This window comes from Entelurus aequoreus, linkage group LG02 (assembly GCF_033978785.1).
Source record: "Entelurus aequoreus isolate RoL-2023_Sb linkage group LG02, RoL_Eaeq_v1.1, whole genome shotgun sequence".
Taxonomy (NCBI): domain Eukaryota; kingdom Metazoa; phylum Chordata; class Actinopteri; order Syngnathiformes; family Syngnathidae; genus Entelurus; species Entelurus aequoreus.
Genome location: NC_084732.1, coordinates 93,988,066 through 94,004,253, shown reverse-complemented (window position 1 = coordinate 94,004,253; position 16,188 = coordinate 93,988,066). Strand labels below are relative to the sequence as shown.

The 16,188-nt window shown below is 39.1% G+C and overlaps 1 protein-coding gene across 1 annotated transcript; it reads right to left on the bottom strand.

Annotated features, from left to right (window-relative positions):
- Positions 1 to 11,850: 11,850 nt before the first annotated feature.
- Positions 11,851 to 15,753, bottom strand: LOC133641518 (BTB/POZ domain-containing protein KCTD12-like). The gene has a single exon (XM_062035304.1). The coding sequence runs from the start codon at positions 15,751 to 15,753 to the stop codon at positions 14,959 to 14,961; it is 795 nt and encodes a 264-aa protein (XP_061891288.1). The 3' UTR covers positions 11,851 to 14,958.
- Positions 15,754 to 16,188: the final 435 nt, after the last annotated feature.

Below are 16,188 nucleotides of genomic sequence, written 5' to 3'. Positions count from 1 at the left end.
TAAATAAAAATAATAATAATAAAAGTGCGACAAATTGAAAAATAAAACTAAAGTGAAGGGGGTGGGGGGGGGACTAGAAATGGTGGCCTCAGCTCAGTACAAAGGCCAGCGAGAAGAGATAGGTCTTAAGAAGGGTTTTGAAGACCCCCAGGCTCTGGACTGACCTAATGTGGAGGGGAAGGCTGTTCCAGAGCTTAGGGGCGGCAACGGAAAAGGCTCTGTCCCCTCTGGTCTTTAGCCTGGATCTGGAGACCGCCAACAGCATTTGGTCAGCTGACCTTAGGGCTCTGGACGAGGTATGATGATGCAGGAGCTCGGTCAGGTATTGTGGGGCCAGACCATTTAGGGATTTAAAAACAATTCAAAGTAATTTAAAATCAATGCGGTGACGGACAGGGAGCAAGTGGAGTGAGGCCAGGACTGGGGTGATGTGCTCGCGTTTTCTCCTCCCCGGCTGCAGAGCGGCAGGTGATTAGATAAGCAGGCCCAGGTGGGCCATCTACGCACCTGTCGCTGATCTCGAAGCCGGTCCTGGCACACCCCGCTTCGCTGCAGGTCCGCAGGCCACGCCCCCCTCCACAATGTAATTGGACCTATTTCAGTTACAAGTCTTTTTTAAGTTCAGTTCTGTTTATTTATTCGTACAGCACATTTAAAAACAACCCCAGTTGGCCAAAGTGCTGTACAGACATAAGAAACAATTTGCATTTTGACATAGTGTCAAATTTACATGTTAACACGGAAGGATGAATAAAATCCAATAGTAAAATATACCTTAAAAGAAGTGCATTATATATCACCTAAAATACGAAAATGTAATAAATTAATGAAAAAAAAGGATAAAACAAGAAATACAATTTAAAATTAAAGCTGCAAGCAGCGATGGACGGGACCGACTTTGAGGGCTCATAAAATCCAAACCGGAGCAGTAATTAAACCTCTTTCATCAACTTTTAATCAGAAGGGTTCAATCTCTCTCCTGTGCTAATTTGAAGCCGACACGACAAACACGCTCAGAGGAGATAATGTTTGAAAAAAGGTGACTGTTTTTACACAACTTTTGTTTTGAAGGGGGAATTGCAAACTTCCTGTTGATTTTTGCTGGGGGTTGTCAGTGTATGAAATATAGGTCTAAGTGAGACCTACTTGGAGTTACAGGCAGTTTTGTCTGTGTTTTCTTCCTAGGGGGCGCTAAAGCGCAATTTTGAGTTTTGGGCTTTGGTTTTTTTGATTAGATGGCAATTTTCACCAGTCCTGATGTGTGTGTCCAATTTGGTGAGTTTTGAAGCATGTTAAGGGGGTCAAATTACAGCTCAAAGAGGCGGCGGTATAATAATAAAACACTAGAAATACAAGAGGGTTCTCTGTCCCAAAGGGACTCGGTCCCTAAAAATATTTAACGTCATAAGATTCCATAAAAATAAAGATAAAGGTTCGGGCCCTGTTTAAACATCGGCACCGTTTTTAAAGTACCATCTGGTAGTGGTTCGAGTGGAAACAATACCCACAAACAACAACAATCTAAAATGGGATAAAAATAGGGAGTATTTAGAAAAATAACACCATCCCTTCACTTGCCAGGAGGACTGCCGATGTTTTGATTTGTGACCACAGAGCGGAAAAGCCCGACCTTCTTTTTTGTCAAAATATTCTTAGAATTTTTATGGCTTAGTTGGGCTCCCTCGGGTATATAGTCGATACATTTAATCCATTTTTTTTATTCATGGGAGAGCTGCAGCGGTTTGTGCTCTTCAGTTCAGAGAAAATGTTTGTTTTTTTCTCTGGCAAACCCGCAGCCGAGTGTCCTTAAAAGGTCTTTTGGCACGACGTTTGTCATGATCCGTCTGCTCCATCCTCACGCTTATCTCGACACACGGCAGAATGTTCCTGGCAGGCTTTATCTCGTGCTGCCGCGCTATCTCCGAAAGTGTCTGGGAAAAAGTAAAGGAACGCACGGTTTGGAACATTGACGGGAGAATAATCTCTCAGAAGTCTGCTGGGGTTATTAAGCCTCAGACTTCTCAGCGCAGGAAGTATTGAGGGTCTGCGTAGTGTCCTGTCAGCGGAGTCTGTCTGCTAAACACTTTCCATAAACTCTTGTCAACTCTGTATTCATTTTCCCATTTAAACTTGATTGTGTACAAATATTACCAGTTTGGGATCAAACACTTTCATTAAAATGCTTTTTGAGTAGACCGATATGATTTTTTTCAATGCCGATTCGTACGTAAAGTACTATAGTGGAACGTGAAGTACTACAGTGGAACCTCGATTTTCTTGAACATGGTGCGCAAACCGAAAAGTTTGTATATATATTTACATACACATATATATACATACATATATATATCTATGTATGCCTATAGATTTGTTTTATTTTATTTAAAAATCCCATATATATCATCTTTTTATATAAAATCTATATATAATCTATACATACATACATAAATATTGTATATATTATATAAAAATAGAAAAAATATTATTAAAAATATATATATATATATATAATTGTGGAAGTCGCTTCCTAGCAGTTCCACTGAAGACACGGCACAAGAGCCAAGCGTGCCCTTTTTAACAAAGGTTTTAATACTCAAATTGTTTCAACAAAGTTCCTCTCCCCCAGAACGTGACTTTTCAGTCACGTCCGTATCCTCTCTTCCTCTCTGCTCCCGACCCCTTACTGTTAAAGACAACGGATGTTTAGACAACTCGTACCACCTGGGAAATGTACAGTATCTCAGCACGCTCTGCCAAAAGATTGCATGCCTCCTTCTTTTATTTTGGACCCTCCCCGACCACATGGCCACCTTTGTTTCCAAAGGACAAAGGTCGCAAAAAGTTCACAGAAAAGGTCGTCAACAATTCACAGGAAAGGTCAGTTCAAAAAGAGTTCCATAAAATAGTTCAAAAAGAGTTCGTAAAATACTTCAAAAAGAGGTCATCTGGAAATTGGGCAGATCCTGTCATCTCTCCGCTCTGAAGTCCTTGGGCCAGAACAACATCCTTCTGTTGATTACCATACATGAAAAAACACAAAAAACCCTTCATGTGACTTTCCCCCTTACACAGTGGAGTTTTACGAGCCTTCTTCTTGGTAGGTTTCAAAGACAGCTCCCGTCCCCCTGCTAGGAACTCAATGTAATACAAAGTTTTTGTGATAATTCAGAAACAATTATTCTAACATATATTATTAATGTATTATATATATAGTACATGTATATTCATATATTACTCATTGTTAAAATCGGCCCTCTGAGGGCAACCATAAGTACCATGTGGGCCTCAATGAAAACCAGTTTGACACCCCTGCTTTAGATCATGATGTATACACAAAGGGTTCAGAGAATTAACTAATATATTTTTATAATTTGGAGTAAAAAGCCATCAAGTATGTGACAGGATAAGAACGTTCCTTCATAGAGAGCTGACAGCAAGGGTGTGTGTGTGTTTGCTGTGAAAAGGAAGCCCACAGCAGGGAAGGAGGATGTCCCCTCTCCTCCCCTCTGTTGCCTGCCGCTGACGACTGCTGGCAGCCTTTTAGCTCGCCGTTTAGCACGCCTCAGCTTTGTCACTGGGAGATGCCGCCGTCTCCGGTTTGCTGCTGTGCGCTGAGAGCAGCTCAGTGGAGGCCGGCGACATTTACACCCTTCCTCCACTCAAGTAAATACCACACACAGCAGATGGACGCCTTGTGCCCAAATGTGAGGGACCGTAGTCGTCTTAATGGAAAACAATTAACTTCAGTGCTTGGTGTATTGAGGATCAGGGCGGGCGCGGGGCTTTTTGTGGCCCTAAACAAGAGATTGTGTGGTTTTGGTGTTTGATATTTGTCAGGTTCAAACACTGATGACATCTATTAATCAGACAAGCAGCAAGGAATCATGCAGAGACAGAGTTCAATTTAGCTCATGAGGAGAACGCATGGAGCTGCACACTTAGTCACAATCTCGCCCAACGCTCTAAGGTTCGGCTCCCGCATCCCTCTATTTATTCAGGAGTTCCACAGTCAACATCACTGAGGCCGCCTCTAAAAGGAGTGGTCACATATATTATGCAAAGCAGGTCCAGGACGCACAATACGTGACGGAATGTGCTGGGGGCCTTGTGATTTCACCATATCTCCGCTTCGTCTGCGTGCTGTCGTCTTATCTTCGTTGAGGTCCTTGAAGTCTCTGCTTCGTCTGCGTGCTGTCGTCTTATCTTCGTTGAGGTCCTTGAAGTCCTTGGCTGTTAGCGGGCTAAAATAAAGATAACATCTGCGGCTGAGGCCACCCCTCAGACCAGAAGTTTTTGTCCTTGCACATATAGAAAAGTCTAACTTGAGCACAATAGCTAATAACTAAACAACGGACTTTAAGCATACTAAAGTTGTGTGATAATATATATATACATGATTATTCTAACAATATTGATGTGTATTTCTGGTCTTGTCATCCTCGTCCGGACAGAAGGATGACACGGCAGTGCGGCTGGATCAAAAGAGACGTCGGAGACGCTTTACCGAACCCAAAGTTGCTTGATCAGAATCAGAATCAGAATCAGAAATACTTTAAATTAAGGGAGACAGAACAGGATCGCTGATGGGTCTGCCAACTTCTGGCGCCGCTTACAAAAAAGGTAAGAAATGGGTAAACGCTGGGGGGTTGGGGGGGGGGAATTCACTCTAAGCCTGGGCCCCTGGAGAGGGGGTCCAGACTGAGGCCAAGGGGGGAAAAAAACTCATAGCCATAGCACACATGAACGTGTGTAAGAGGGAAACATCAAATAACACAAAGGACATTAAAGACATTAAAAGAGCAGAGTTGTTGCAACCAGCCATTTCTACATACAGCTACAAAAAAATAAACATATATAAAAAACATATACACTGTGGGGGCCTCTGCGGTGTTCCACGCCATCGTCTACTGGGGTAGGGTGGGAGCATGGCCAGAGACAGGAGCAGACCCAACAAAGCAACCGAGAGAGCCGACTCCACCCTCGGCCGCCCACTAACTCTCGGCCGGTGTCCAGTCCGCATGGATGAGCGAGGATGCGTCTAAGGAGACCGAGGTGTCTTTATACTGGACTGCAGTTCCTGGAGGAGGTCAGGTCAGAAAAATGAGGCGCTCCTAACTCGGAGAAGCCAAACCATCAGTTTTTATATTCCTCCTTCCTGTCGCTGGGTGTGTGTGCTAAGTCAGGACAGCACACCCTGACTATAAAAGGAGATGTTGATGTGTAAGTGTCTGGAAAGACAACAGATGCCGGTCGTATCTTAGATATTGGCTAAACATGTAGTCTCTTCTCACGGATAGGGCTATCACCGTTGCATACCAAGGTCAAATTGTATTGCCCTTTCTTCTGCGAGAACTAATCCAATCGGCTCACAAATGTCACTACTAAAGGGCCCTATGTTGTTATGTGCCCAAACTAGTGTTGTCCCAATACCAATATTTTGGTACCGGTACCAAAATTATTTAGATACTTTTCGGTACTTTTCTAAATAAATTGGACCACAAAAAAATGGCATTATTGTCTTTATTTTAATAAAAAAAATCTTAGGGTACATTAAACATATGTTTCTTATTGCAAGTTTGTCCTTAAATAAAAGATTGTTATTCCTTATAGACCGTGTTTATTTAATTACAAAGTAAACACATCGGCTTTCACACTGCACCGTCCAAAAAAAGTCATTATTCTGCCCTGGCTACTTGTTTCTAGCGTGTGCAGCTGAACAGATAGTTAACAGCATGAAGAAACAGAAGCTCCAGAAGTTTTGAGGATCGACGTTCCTTCTTTTGAATTATTATTATTTTCTTTACACTTCTTCCTTCATTTAGTTTTGTAAGACTAGACGTAAAATACACATTACAATTGGATAACCTCCATAATGTGGGTTCATCAGAGTCTATTTGGGTGATGTTCGGCGGACCAAATGAAAAGCTTTAATTTACAGTCTATCACAGGCAATGCAGAAGGTATGAAAAGGAAATTAATTATAGGAGACGTGCGGGTCACAGTTAGCTCGCGGCTGAGACTGAGAGAGAAGTGTGAAAGATTGGAAGCTCGTATGAAGAATGCCAGCCTGGTGGCGTCCGCTCAAGATCTGCAAATGGACTCGAATGGCTCGCGTTTTGTCCTCCCTCAGAGCGTTTGTGCCAGGCTCAGTGGGCTGGTCTAAAAACCTGTGGAATTCTGACAAAAGTCACATCTATACAGAACAGCAGAAAACTAACACTATTCATTCCAAATGAATGGCTTTGTTTATTTTAAAGATCTCTTGTTTTGTGGACATCTTATCAAGTTTTATATGGATGAGACCCCTTCATAACACTCCTGCCTTTGGACTTTTACCAGTCCGCTTAAAACCGAATCCGCTCTTCAAAGTAATGACTGTTGAGTGCTTATCTTTTTAAAAAAAATATGTGTATTCTGTACTGCTCCAGTTGTGGAGTGCTCTGGTTCTGCTGCAACTACAAGTCATCCTTTCTATTTCCGGTCCAGATGGTATGGTCAGCTGACAGCAGATTTGAGGTCTCTTGTGTTTGTGTAGGAGGGAGCTCTGGGTGTTGGAAGGATATTATACTGAAGAACTGGATTAGGCTGTGTGGGAGGGTTTAGTGGACATTTGGGATTGTTTAGAAATAGTCATGTTTACTGTACATGGACACAATCGGCATAAAGACTAAAAATGCTTCGGAAGATTCAGAACCAGTACGGTCCTGTTCGGGAATTCCACTTTAAAGAGCAAAGTCCTCCCTGGTTATTTTGTCTGAATAAGGCGAGGAGACGACCAGAACTGAAGTTGAACAAACAGCACTGGAGAGAAGACCAAGCTCTACGTTCTCTCTCGATAGTCCCACTCTTTTGCTACCCCTCAGACGTGAATGTCCGTCTAACGAAACCGAAAGTTTGCACTCTGTTAAAGAAGTTTAGAGATTTCAACGCGTGTGCACAGTAGAGCTAGTGACAGTGTGTGTGCATGTCGGCAGGGCAGCTGCATGCGAGGACAGTTCAGCTAGCTATTGTTGTGGCTTTGTCATGTAATAGAAAGTTACGTTTGTTTGATATACAATTAAGTAAGTTAAGGACTTTTGTGATTTGTGATCGTTTGTGAGGGCACCAAAGGGACTTCTGTGTGCGTGCCGGCAGGGCAGCTGCATGCGAGGACAGTTCGGTTAGTTATTGTTTTGGCTTTGTCATGTAATAGAAAGTTATGTTTGTTTGATATACAAGTTAAGGACTTTTGTGATTTGTGATCGTTTGTGAGGGCACCAAAGGGACTTCTGTGTGCGTGTTGGCAGGGCAGCTGAATGCGAGGATAGCTCAGCTAGTTATTGTTTTGTCTTTGTCATGTAATAGAAAGTTATGTTTTTTTTATATATAATTAAGTAAGTTAAGGACTTTTGTGATTTCTAATTGTTTGTGAGGGCACCAAAAGGGACTTCTGTGTGCGTGTCGGCAGGGCATCTGCATGCGAGGACAGCTCAGCTAGTTATTGTTTTGGCTTTGTCATGTAATAGAAAGTTATGTTTGTTTGATATACAATGAAGTAAGTTAAGGACTTTTGTGATTTCTGATTGTTTGTGAGGGCACCAAAGGGACTTCTGTGTGCGTGTTGGCAGGGCAGCTACATGTGAGGACAGTTCAGTTAGTTATTGTTTTTGGCTTTGTCATGTAATAGAAAGTTATGTTTGTTTGATATACAATTAAGTAGACTTTTGGGATTTCGGATCGTTTGTGAGGGTACCCAAGGGAATTCTATATGTGTGTGTGTCGGCAGGGCAGCTGAATGCGAGGACAGTTCAGCTAGTTATTGTTTTGGCTTTGTCATGCAATAGAAAGTTATGCTTGTTTGTTATACAATTAAGTAAGTTAAGGACTTTTGTGATTTCTCATTGTTTGTGAGGGCACTAAAGGGACTTCTGTGTGTGTGTATGTGTGTGTGTGAGATGGCAGAGCAGCGCATACAGAGGACAGCATCTTGTTGTCTTGACTTGTTAATAAAGAGAAAGTTGATATTTACCCCGTACTGTACAGGTACAGCGCTTTATATTATGTAGTAACTTTTACTAAAGTATGGACTTTTGTCGATGCTGGAACCAATTATTCATGTTGACATTGTTTACGGAGAAACTTGCCTCAATTTTCAAATCCCGTTTAAGCCCCCACATGATATATACTGTGACATGAGTGCCAAAAAGCACAGCTGATACAAACTTAATATTATGACACTTTTATTGCTCTACTCCTACACAAACAAAGTTGTGTGCATGTGTGAGTTTGTACACCAAAATAAATGTTTTTTTAATTGTTTTATTTATATATTTGCTCCCAAATGGCAAGCTTTTCTGCCCATGCAGTAAACAAAGCCCCTTTGTGCTGCCGAGAGAGCCATGCCAAGAAAGATTTTATTTTATTTTTTTTTTTTTAAGCACAGTGCCCAAAAAGTGTTTTTTTTATAAAAAAAATTTAAAAAAGGTTTAATGTCTGTGTTGGTTGGATGATGGTTGTGCTTGTATAAGAAACAGAGTCAGTGTGTGTTTAGATTAGACCCGTCTGCTCACATGACACACACACACACACACACACACACACAATTTAGCCAACACATGACGTGATGGTGTGACTTGTTCCAGTTCCACACATTTGACGGCTTGCAGCTATCTTCTTTTTGCGAGTGTTTTTTCAGTGTGTATTTTTACACACTTTTGAGTACATCTAGGAAGCTTAAACCCTCTTAATCGTGACGAGAAAGCAGCTGTCGGTGTGAATTGTTTGGATGTGAATATTTGTCAAATCCTGAGCGTGAATTAAAGACGATTATTACCTTGGTGTTAAGTATTTACAGATCAAAATGTGAGCCGGCATTCTGAAAGGCATTTATTTCAGTCATAACAATATTAAGCAACAGTATTTACTTATTTATTCTTTAAAGTTAAGCTGGGTTTTTTTGTGTTTTTTTATTAATACTGTGCACAGTTATTTTTGTAACCAATCACACACTGTGCATAGGCCCCATTTTGTGTGAAGAGACGCATGTAAATGCCAATCAATGAATTAACCTTTATTGCAAACTTGTTCCTAGCTCCTTCCTACTCCGTCACTGATAGGAATATAATGGTGAATTCCCCTAAACAAGCTAACTGTCCCTCAGTGTTAGTGCTGGTCTCGCCATCAGTTGGACTGGGTTTGATTTAAAAAAAATCCAAGTTTAGGTTTAAATTATGTCAAATTTTATTTTGCGCTTTTTTATTAATATAAATTTAAACAATACACCAAGTTATTTCCCGTGATTTTTTCCCCCGTACAAAACATGCATCAAATTAAGGCGAGGGCACATGCAAAATGTCAATTAATGAATGACGGGGCGCTTCATATGACATTTTCCCACAAAGGTATTCCTAGCCCCTTCCTGCTCCGTCACTGATAAGAATATAATGGTCTTGAAAACAGTTAAACACGCTTTAATCCCTGGTCAGTGGTTTGTTTAAAAAAAAAAAAAAAATGTATCCAAATGTATTAAAATTATGTTATTTATTTTTCACACACACAAAAACAAAATTCAATTAACATATGTATTTTTTTTAAATAAAATATCTATTTCCCATCATTTTGTTTTTGTGCATCAAATTAAGGCGAGGGCACATGTAAAATGTCAATGAATGAATGACGGGGCGCTTCATATAACATTTTCCCACAAATGCATTCCTAAGCCCCTTCCTGCTCCGTCACTGATAAGAATATAATGGAAAATTTCCTGTCCCTGGTTGGCCAACGTTGTTAGTGCCGGTCTCGAAAACCGTTAAACAGGCTTTAAACCCTGGTCGGAGATATGTTAAAAAATAAATAAAATAAAATAAATAAATGTATGTTTAAATGGTAAAATTTATTTTTCCACAAAAAAAATAAATTAATATATGTACACATTTTTTAAATAAAATATATGTTTCCCATGATTTGTTTTTTGTACAAAACGTGTATCAAATTAAGGCGAGGGCACATGTAAAATGTCATTTAATGAATGACAGTGCGCTTCATATGACATTTTTCCCCACAAATGCATTCCTAGCCCCTTCCTGCTCTGTCACTGATGAGAATTGAATGGAACATTTCCTCTCACTGGTGGCCAACATTGTTAGTGCCGGTCTCGAAAACCGTTAAACAGGCTTTGATCCCTGGCCGGAGATATGTTAAAATATATATATATATATATATATATATATATATATATATATATATATATATATATATATATATATATATATATATATATATATATATATATATATATATATATATATATATATATATATATATATATATATATAAATCCAAATTTATGTTTAAATTGTTACATTTATTTTTCCACAAAAAAAAATAAATAAATAAAATGTAAAAAAAAATATATATATATATATATATATATATATATATATATATATATATATATATATATATATATATATATATATATATATATATATATATATATATATATATTATATTAATATGTGTATAGTTTATAATAAAATATCTATTTCCTATGATTTGGTTTTCGTACAAAAAATGCATCAAATCAAAGCGGGGGCTAATGTAAAATGTCAATGAATGAATGACGGCGCGCTTCATATGACGTTTTCCCACAAATGTATTCCTAGCCCCTTCCTGCTCCATCACTGATTAGAATATTTAGGCAAATTTCCCTAAACACCATACCCTTGTGGCATGCAGTGTTAGTGCTGGTCTCATTAACCGATTTTATTATATGATTTTCATACAAAACAGGCATCAAATTAAGGCAGGGGCACATTTCAAAATTTCAATTAATGAATGACAGGGCGCTTCATATGACATTTTCCGCAAACACATTCCTAGCCCCTTCCTGCTCCGTCACTGATAATAATGGAACATTTCCCCCAAGCAATCTCACTGTCCCTTGCTGGTCTAACAAATAGTTAAACGAGCTTTGATCCTTTGTCGGAGAGATGTTAAAAAAATAAATCCAAGTTAATATTTGTTAAATTTGTTATTTTGCACTAAATGTTTTTAGCATATTTTTTTTTAAAATAAAATATCTATTTCTCGTGGTTTTGTTTTTTTGCACAAAACATGCATCAAATTAAGGCGGGGCACATTTAGAAGTTAATGAATGCTACATGACATTTTCCCACAAACGTATTCCTAGCCCCTCCCTGCTCCGTCACTGATAAGAATGTATGGACAATTTCACAACACAACACTGTACCTTTGTGGCACGCATTGTTGGCACTGGTCTTACAAACAGTTTAAACTGGGGTTGATCCCTAGTTGGAGATGTGTAAAAAAAAATTAAAAAATCTAAATTTATGTTTAGATCATTAAGTGTGTTATTTGGCACTAAATATTGCTTGCTATAGATTAAAATAATAAAAATCTTAATTTCCCATTATTTTGTTTTTCTACAAAACATGCTTCAAAGTAAGGCAGGGGCAAATGTAAAATGACAATTATTGAATGACAGGATGCTACCGCCAGTTTATCAGCCCCTTCCTGCTCTGTCAATGATAAGAATACGACGGCAGATTTCCCTAAATTTTGTCCACTTTAGTGCGCAGCATTTAAACACCAGTGGGAGTGGAAACAGGAAGGTTTGCAAATTTATGTAGAATTTATTATTTTGCACTGAAAAAAAATTATTGGAAAATTTATTTCCCATACATTTGTTTTAGAACCAAAAAAAATGCATCAAATTAAATTCAGGTTTAAGTTAAATATTCTTAAAAATTGTTCATTTTCTATTTTATTTTCCAACGACGTTTTTCCCGATCTATTTTACTTTTTCCGTCATAAACTGCCAATTACGACACGGTGACACTGCGGGAAGGAAAGAACCGTTTTATTGACAAAATATTTACACAAACAACATTGGAAGTGACAAACATGTTAAACATTTGGTGTTAGGGTAAAGGACTGAGTAAGCTCTGCTTCTTCCTACTCCTTTTCAATTGAGTTATGCAACGTGTTAAACATGTCCGAAACAAAGAAACCACAACCAAAGTGTCTGCGACACATTGTACAAGTAAAATTAAACACACAAAAAAATGTAAAAAAAAAAAAAAAGAGCAAAAAGGTACACTGTAAAGAAAAAAAAACTAATGCTAATAACTAGACCATATTTAAGATAATATTTATAATGAGTTAAAATACATAGTTATAATACATACCTTTTTTCCTAGCCTTCTTACAAAATAAAATGCCCCCAAATTTGGACAGCCCAGAAAATAAAGTGAACTATAAGAGTCAGCGTTTGCTCACTATTTGTTTGTTTATGAATTTGGATATGAAAAACAAAAACAATTGATCAGGAATTTTATTTTGAAATGCACAATTGACAAACAAGCGTTCTTCTTTTTCCAGTGTCGAAAGAGCAGTAATTGGATCTAAATAACTGTTTTACTTTCATTTTACACTTCTTAAAACAAAAATTTAAATCAGTCAGCAGAAAAAAATACATTTATAATTGAAGTAATTATTATTATTATTATTATGATATCAAATGATCATAATTTAATGTTGTTGTTTTTTTTTTTTTAAATAATAAACACAAGCTACAACAGTTATTTTTTCCTATGGGACAAAAATTTGGCCCCGGACATTTTTGTCCAGACTGGATTCCCAGAAAGCCCAGATTTTCATTCTATTTGATCCAACCCTGTATTTATTTGGAAGCATTTTTGGTGTAATACACAAATTATTCATCTTTAGTGCAAAATAATAACAAAAAAATTTAATAATTACAAATAAAGCCCGACTGTGATATGGGGTTTATTCACAAGTTGCAGACATTCTCCGTGTATGTTTTACGCTTGAAAAGTGTTTGTCCATCTTAAACAATCATTTAAGTTTTTTTAAAGGCGATCAATAGCGCTATTTTTGTTGGTAAGTGAGAGGCTTTCATCACACTTCAACATCTCTAACAAATTCTCTGCTAGGTCAGCGTTGTAAATGTAAATATGTTCCATAATTGGATAAATAAATGTTAAATATATAAATACATGTAAAGTGAGTCAGTGTGTTAAATGTTTATCATCTACATTACCCAGAAGGCTTAGCGCTGTAAACAGGAACAGAAAATGCTTTGTTTAAAAAAAAAAAGTTTTGGTTTCAAAATAAAATTCAATTTAACCAATTGTTTTTCAATGTCCATTCATTGAAAGAAACTTCAACAACCGAAACAAACACACTGACCCATATAATAACATGCCATACAGTTGGCAAGGTAGTATTTTTGCCTCACTCCTGTGAGAATCCTGCGTGTGACCGAAGCATTAAGGAGTGGGACTATACAGGACTAGCTGCATCTGGCATGAGATAATACTGTATCATCTCTTTTAGACTTATCAGGTCGGTAGTGAGGGATGAGGCAAAAACTAACCCACAGCCACTATACTTATACTTAACCATGAAGTTCACCATTTTGGGTCAAAACATGGTAAGTTGCCATTTTGGGTCTAACCATGAAGTTCACCATTTTGGGTCAAAACATGGTAAGTTACCATTTTGGGTCTAACCATGAAGCTCACAATTTTGGTTCAAAACATGGTAAATTACCCTTTTGGGTCCAACCATGACGTTCATCATTTTGGTTCAAAACATGGTAAATTACCATTTTGGGTCCAACCATGACGTTCATCATTTTGTTTCAAAACATGGTAAGTTACTATTTCGGGTGTAACCAGGAAGTTACCATTTTGGGGCAAAACATGGTAAGTTACTATTTCGGGTGTAAGCAGGAAGTTACCATTTTGAGTCAAAACATGGTAAGTTACCATTTTGGGTCTAACCATGAATCAATCAATCAATCAATCAATGTTTATTTATATAGCCCTAAATCACAAGTGTCTCAAAGTTCACTATTTTGGGTAAAAACATGATAATCCATTTCAGGTGTGACCATGAAGTTACCCTTTTGGGTCAAAACATGGTAAGTTACCATTTCGGGGGTAAGTAAGTTACCATGTCAGGTGTAACCATGAAGTTACCATTTTGGGTCAAAACTTGGTAAGTTACCATTTTGGGACAAAACATGGTAAGTTACCATTTTGGGTCAAAACATGGTAAGTCACCATTTCAGGTGTGACCATGAAGTTACCCTTTTGGGTCAAAACATGGTAAGTTATCATTTCGGGTGTAAGTAAACTACTATTTTGGGTCAAACCATGAAGTTCACCATTTTGTTTCAAAACACGGTAAGTTACCATTTCAGGTGTAACCATGAAGTTACCATTTTGGGTCAAAACATGGTAAGTTACCATTTTGGGTGGAACCATGAAGTTCACTATTTTGGGTCAAAACATGGTAAGTTACCATTTCGAGTGTAAGTAAGTTACCATGTCGGGTGTAACCATGAAGTTACCATTTTGGGTCAAAACATGGAAAGTTACCATTTTGGTTCAAAACATGGTAAATTACCATTTTGAGTCCAAACATGAAGTTCACCATTTTGTTTCAAAACATGGTAAGTTACCATTTCGAGTGCAAGTAAGTTACCATGTCGGGTGTAACCACAAAGTTACCATTTTGGGTCAAAACATGGAAAGTTACCATTTTGGGTCTAACCATGAAATTCCACATTTTGGTTGAAAACATGGTAAGTTACCATTTCGGGTGTAACCATGAAGTTCCCATTTTAGGTCAAAACATGGTAAGCTATCATTTTGGGTCAAACCGTGAAGTTCACTATTTTGGTTCAAAACATGGTAAATTACCATGAAGTTACTATTTTGGGTCAAAACATAAAGTTTCCATTTTGGGTCCAAAAAAAGTTACCATTTTGGTTCCAAACACTAGGAGTTACCACTTAGGGTCCAAACATTATAAAAATGATACGCTTCCATGTTGGGTCTAACCATTAAGTTACCATTTTGTGTCTAAACATAAGTTATCATGGGGGTCTAAACCTAAAGGTACCATTTTGTGTCTACACATGAGCAGTTACCGGCTGAAAACATACTCGGTGTAGCTGGTCCACATCTTGTCATCCCCGGGGTCGCTGTTGGCACAAGTCCCGGTGGAGCTACACGCCGCCATGTGAAAGCCAGCTTGCGCCAGCTGGTCGAACGCCTGCTCCAGGAAGTTGTACTTGAGGTAGTACCTGGACGTGTACTTGTCCGGGGGTCGGTCCGGGTCTCGGCTCTCGTTCAAAGTGTCCCCGAAGACTTCCTTGGTGAGGGCGATCTTGCCGCACACGGTGATTCGGGCCACCCGGCGGAATTTGGCGTCCGCTTGGATGTCTCTGCCGATGGTGTAGCTGCCCCGGTAGCCCACGGTGATGTACCCGGAAGTGGACCCGGGCGAGCGCGGCGTTCTGTCCGAGGAGGAAGGGGTCGTGGCCGGGCTGAGGAGCTCCGCGTCCTCCGGCTCCGTGCTGTCCTCCGCGAGGGAGCTGTCATCCTCGCCGAGGCGCTTGGACAGCTCCGGCAGTCGGAAGAAGTCCGCCTCCTTCTGGAGCCGCCGCCTCTCCTTGAAGAACTCCGGCAAAAAGAGCTCCGAGTCCCGCAAGTAGTCCAGAATGTATCGGAACAAAAAGCCGTCGCGGTCGAAGAAGAAGCGGCCCTTGCTGTCTTTGGGCAAATCTTCCGGGGAACTTTGGCTGAACTTCGTCCACAGGAGAGAGTCGGGCACCGCCGTGAGGGTGTCCAGCCGGGTCACGTACACCTGGCCGCCCACGTTCAGCTCCACGATGTCCGGGTAAGTTGAGCCTTGAGTGCCGGGGACAGTGAGCGCCATCTCTGCTGCTTTTAGAGGAAGATTTTTGTTGGAAGTGAAGTGAAATGTTTATATGGGTCTGGCTGAGTGGGAGGAGAAGTAATGACGGCCAACTTTAACTGTTCACTGGGAGATGAAGGACTTATTCCAATAAACAGGTTGGTTTATTTTACATCATTTTCAGATATATATTTATTCAGCGTGATGTATTAATATTAATGTGATTTGGTAACTTCAGGTTTAGACCACGATGATAACTTATTATGTTGAGACACAAAATGGTAATGTTTAGACCCCGATGATAACTTACTATGTTTAGACACAAAATGGTAACTTCATGGTTAGACCCAACATGGAAGCTTATAATGTTTATAATGTTTGGACCCCAAGTGGTAACGCCCCGTGTTTGGACCCAAAATGGTAACTTCATGGTAATTTACCATGTTTTGAACCAAA

What these genes read in the sequence shown, in the direction of transcription:
- LOC133641518 (XM_062035304.1), bottom strand. Translation starts at nt 15,753, where the DNA reads ATGGCGCTCACTGTCCCCGGCACTCAAGGCTCAACTTACCCGGACATC.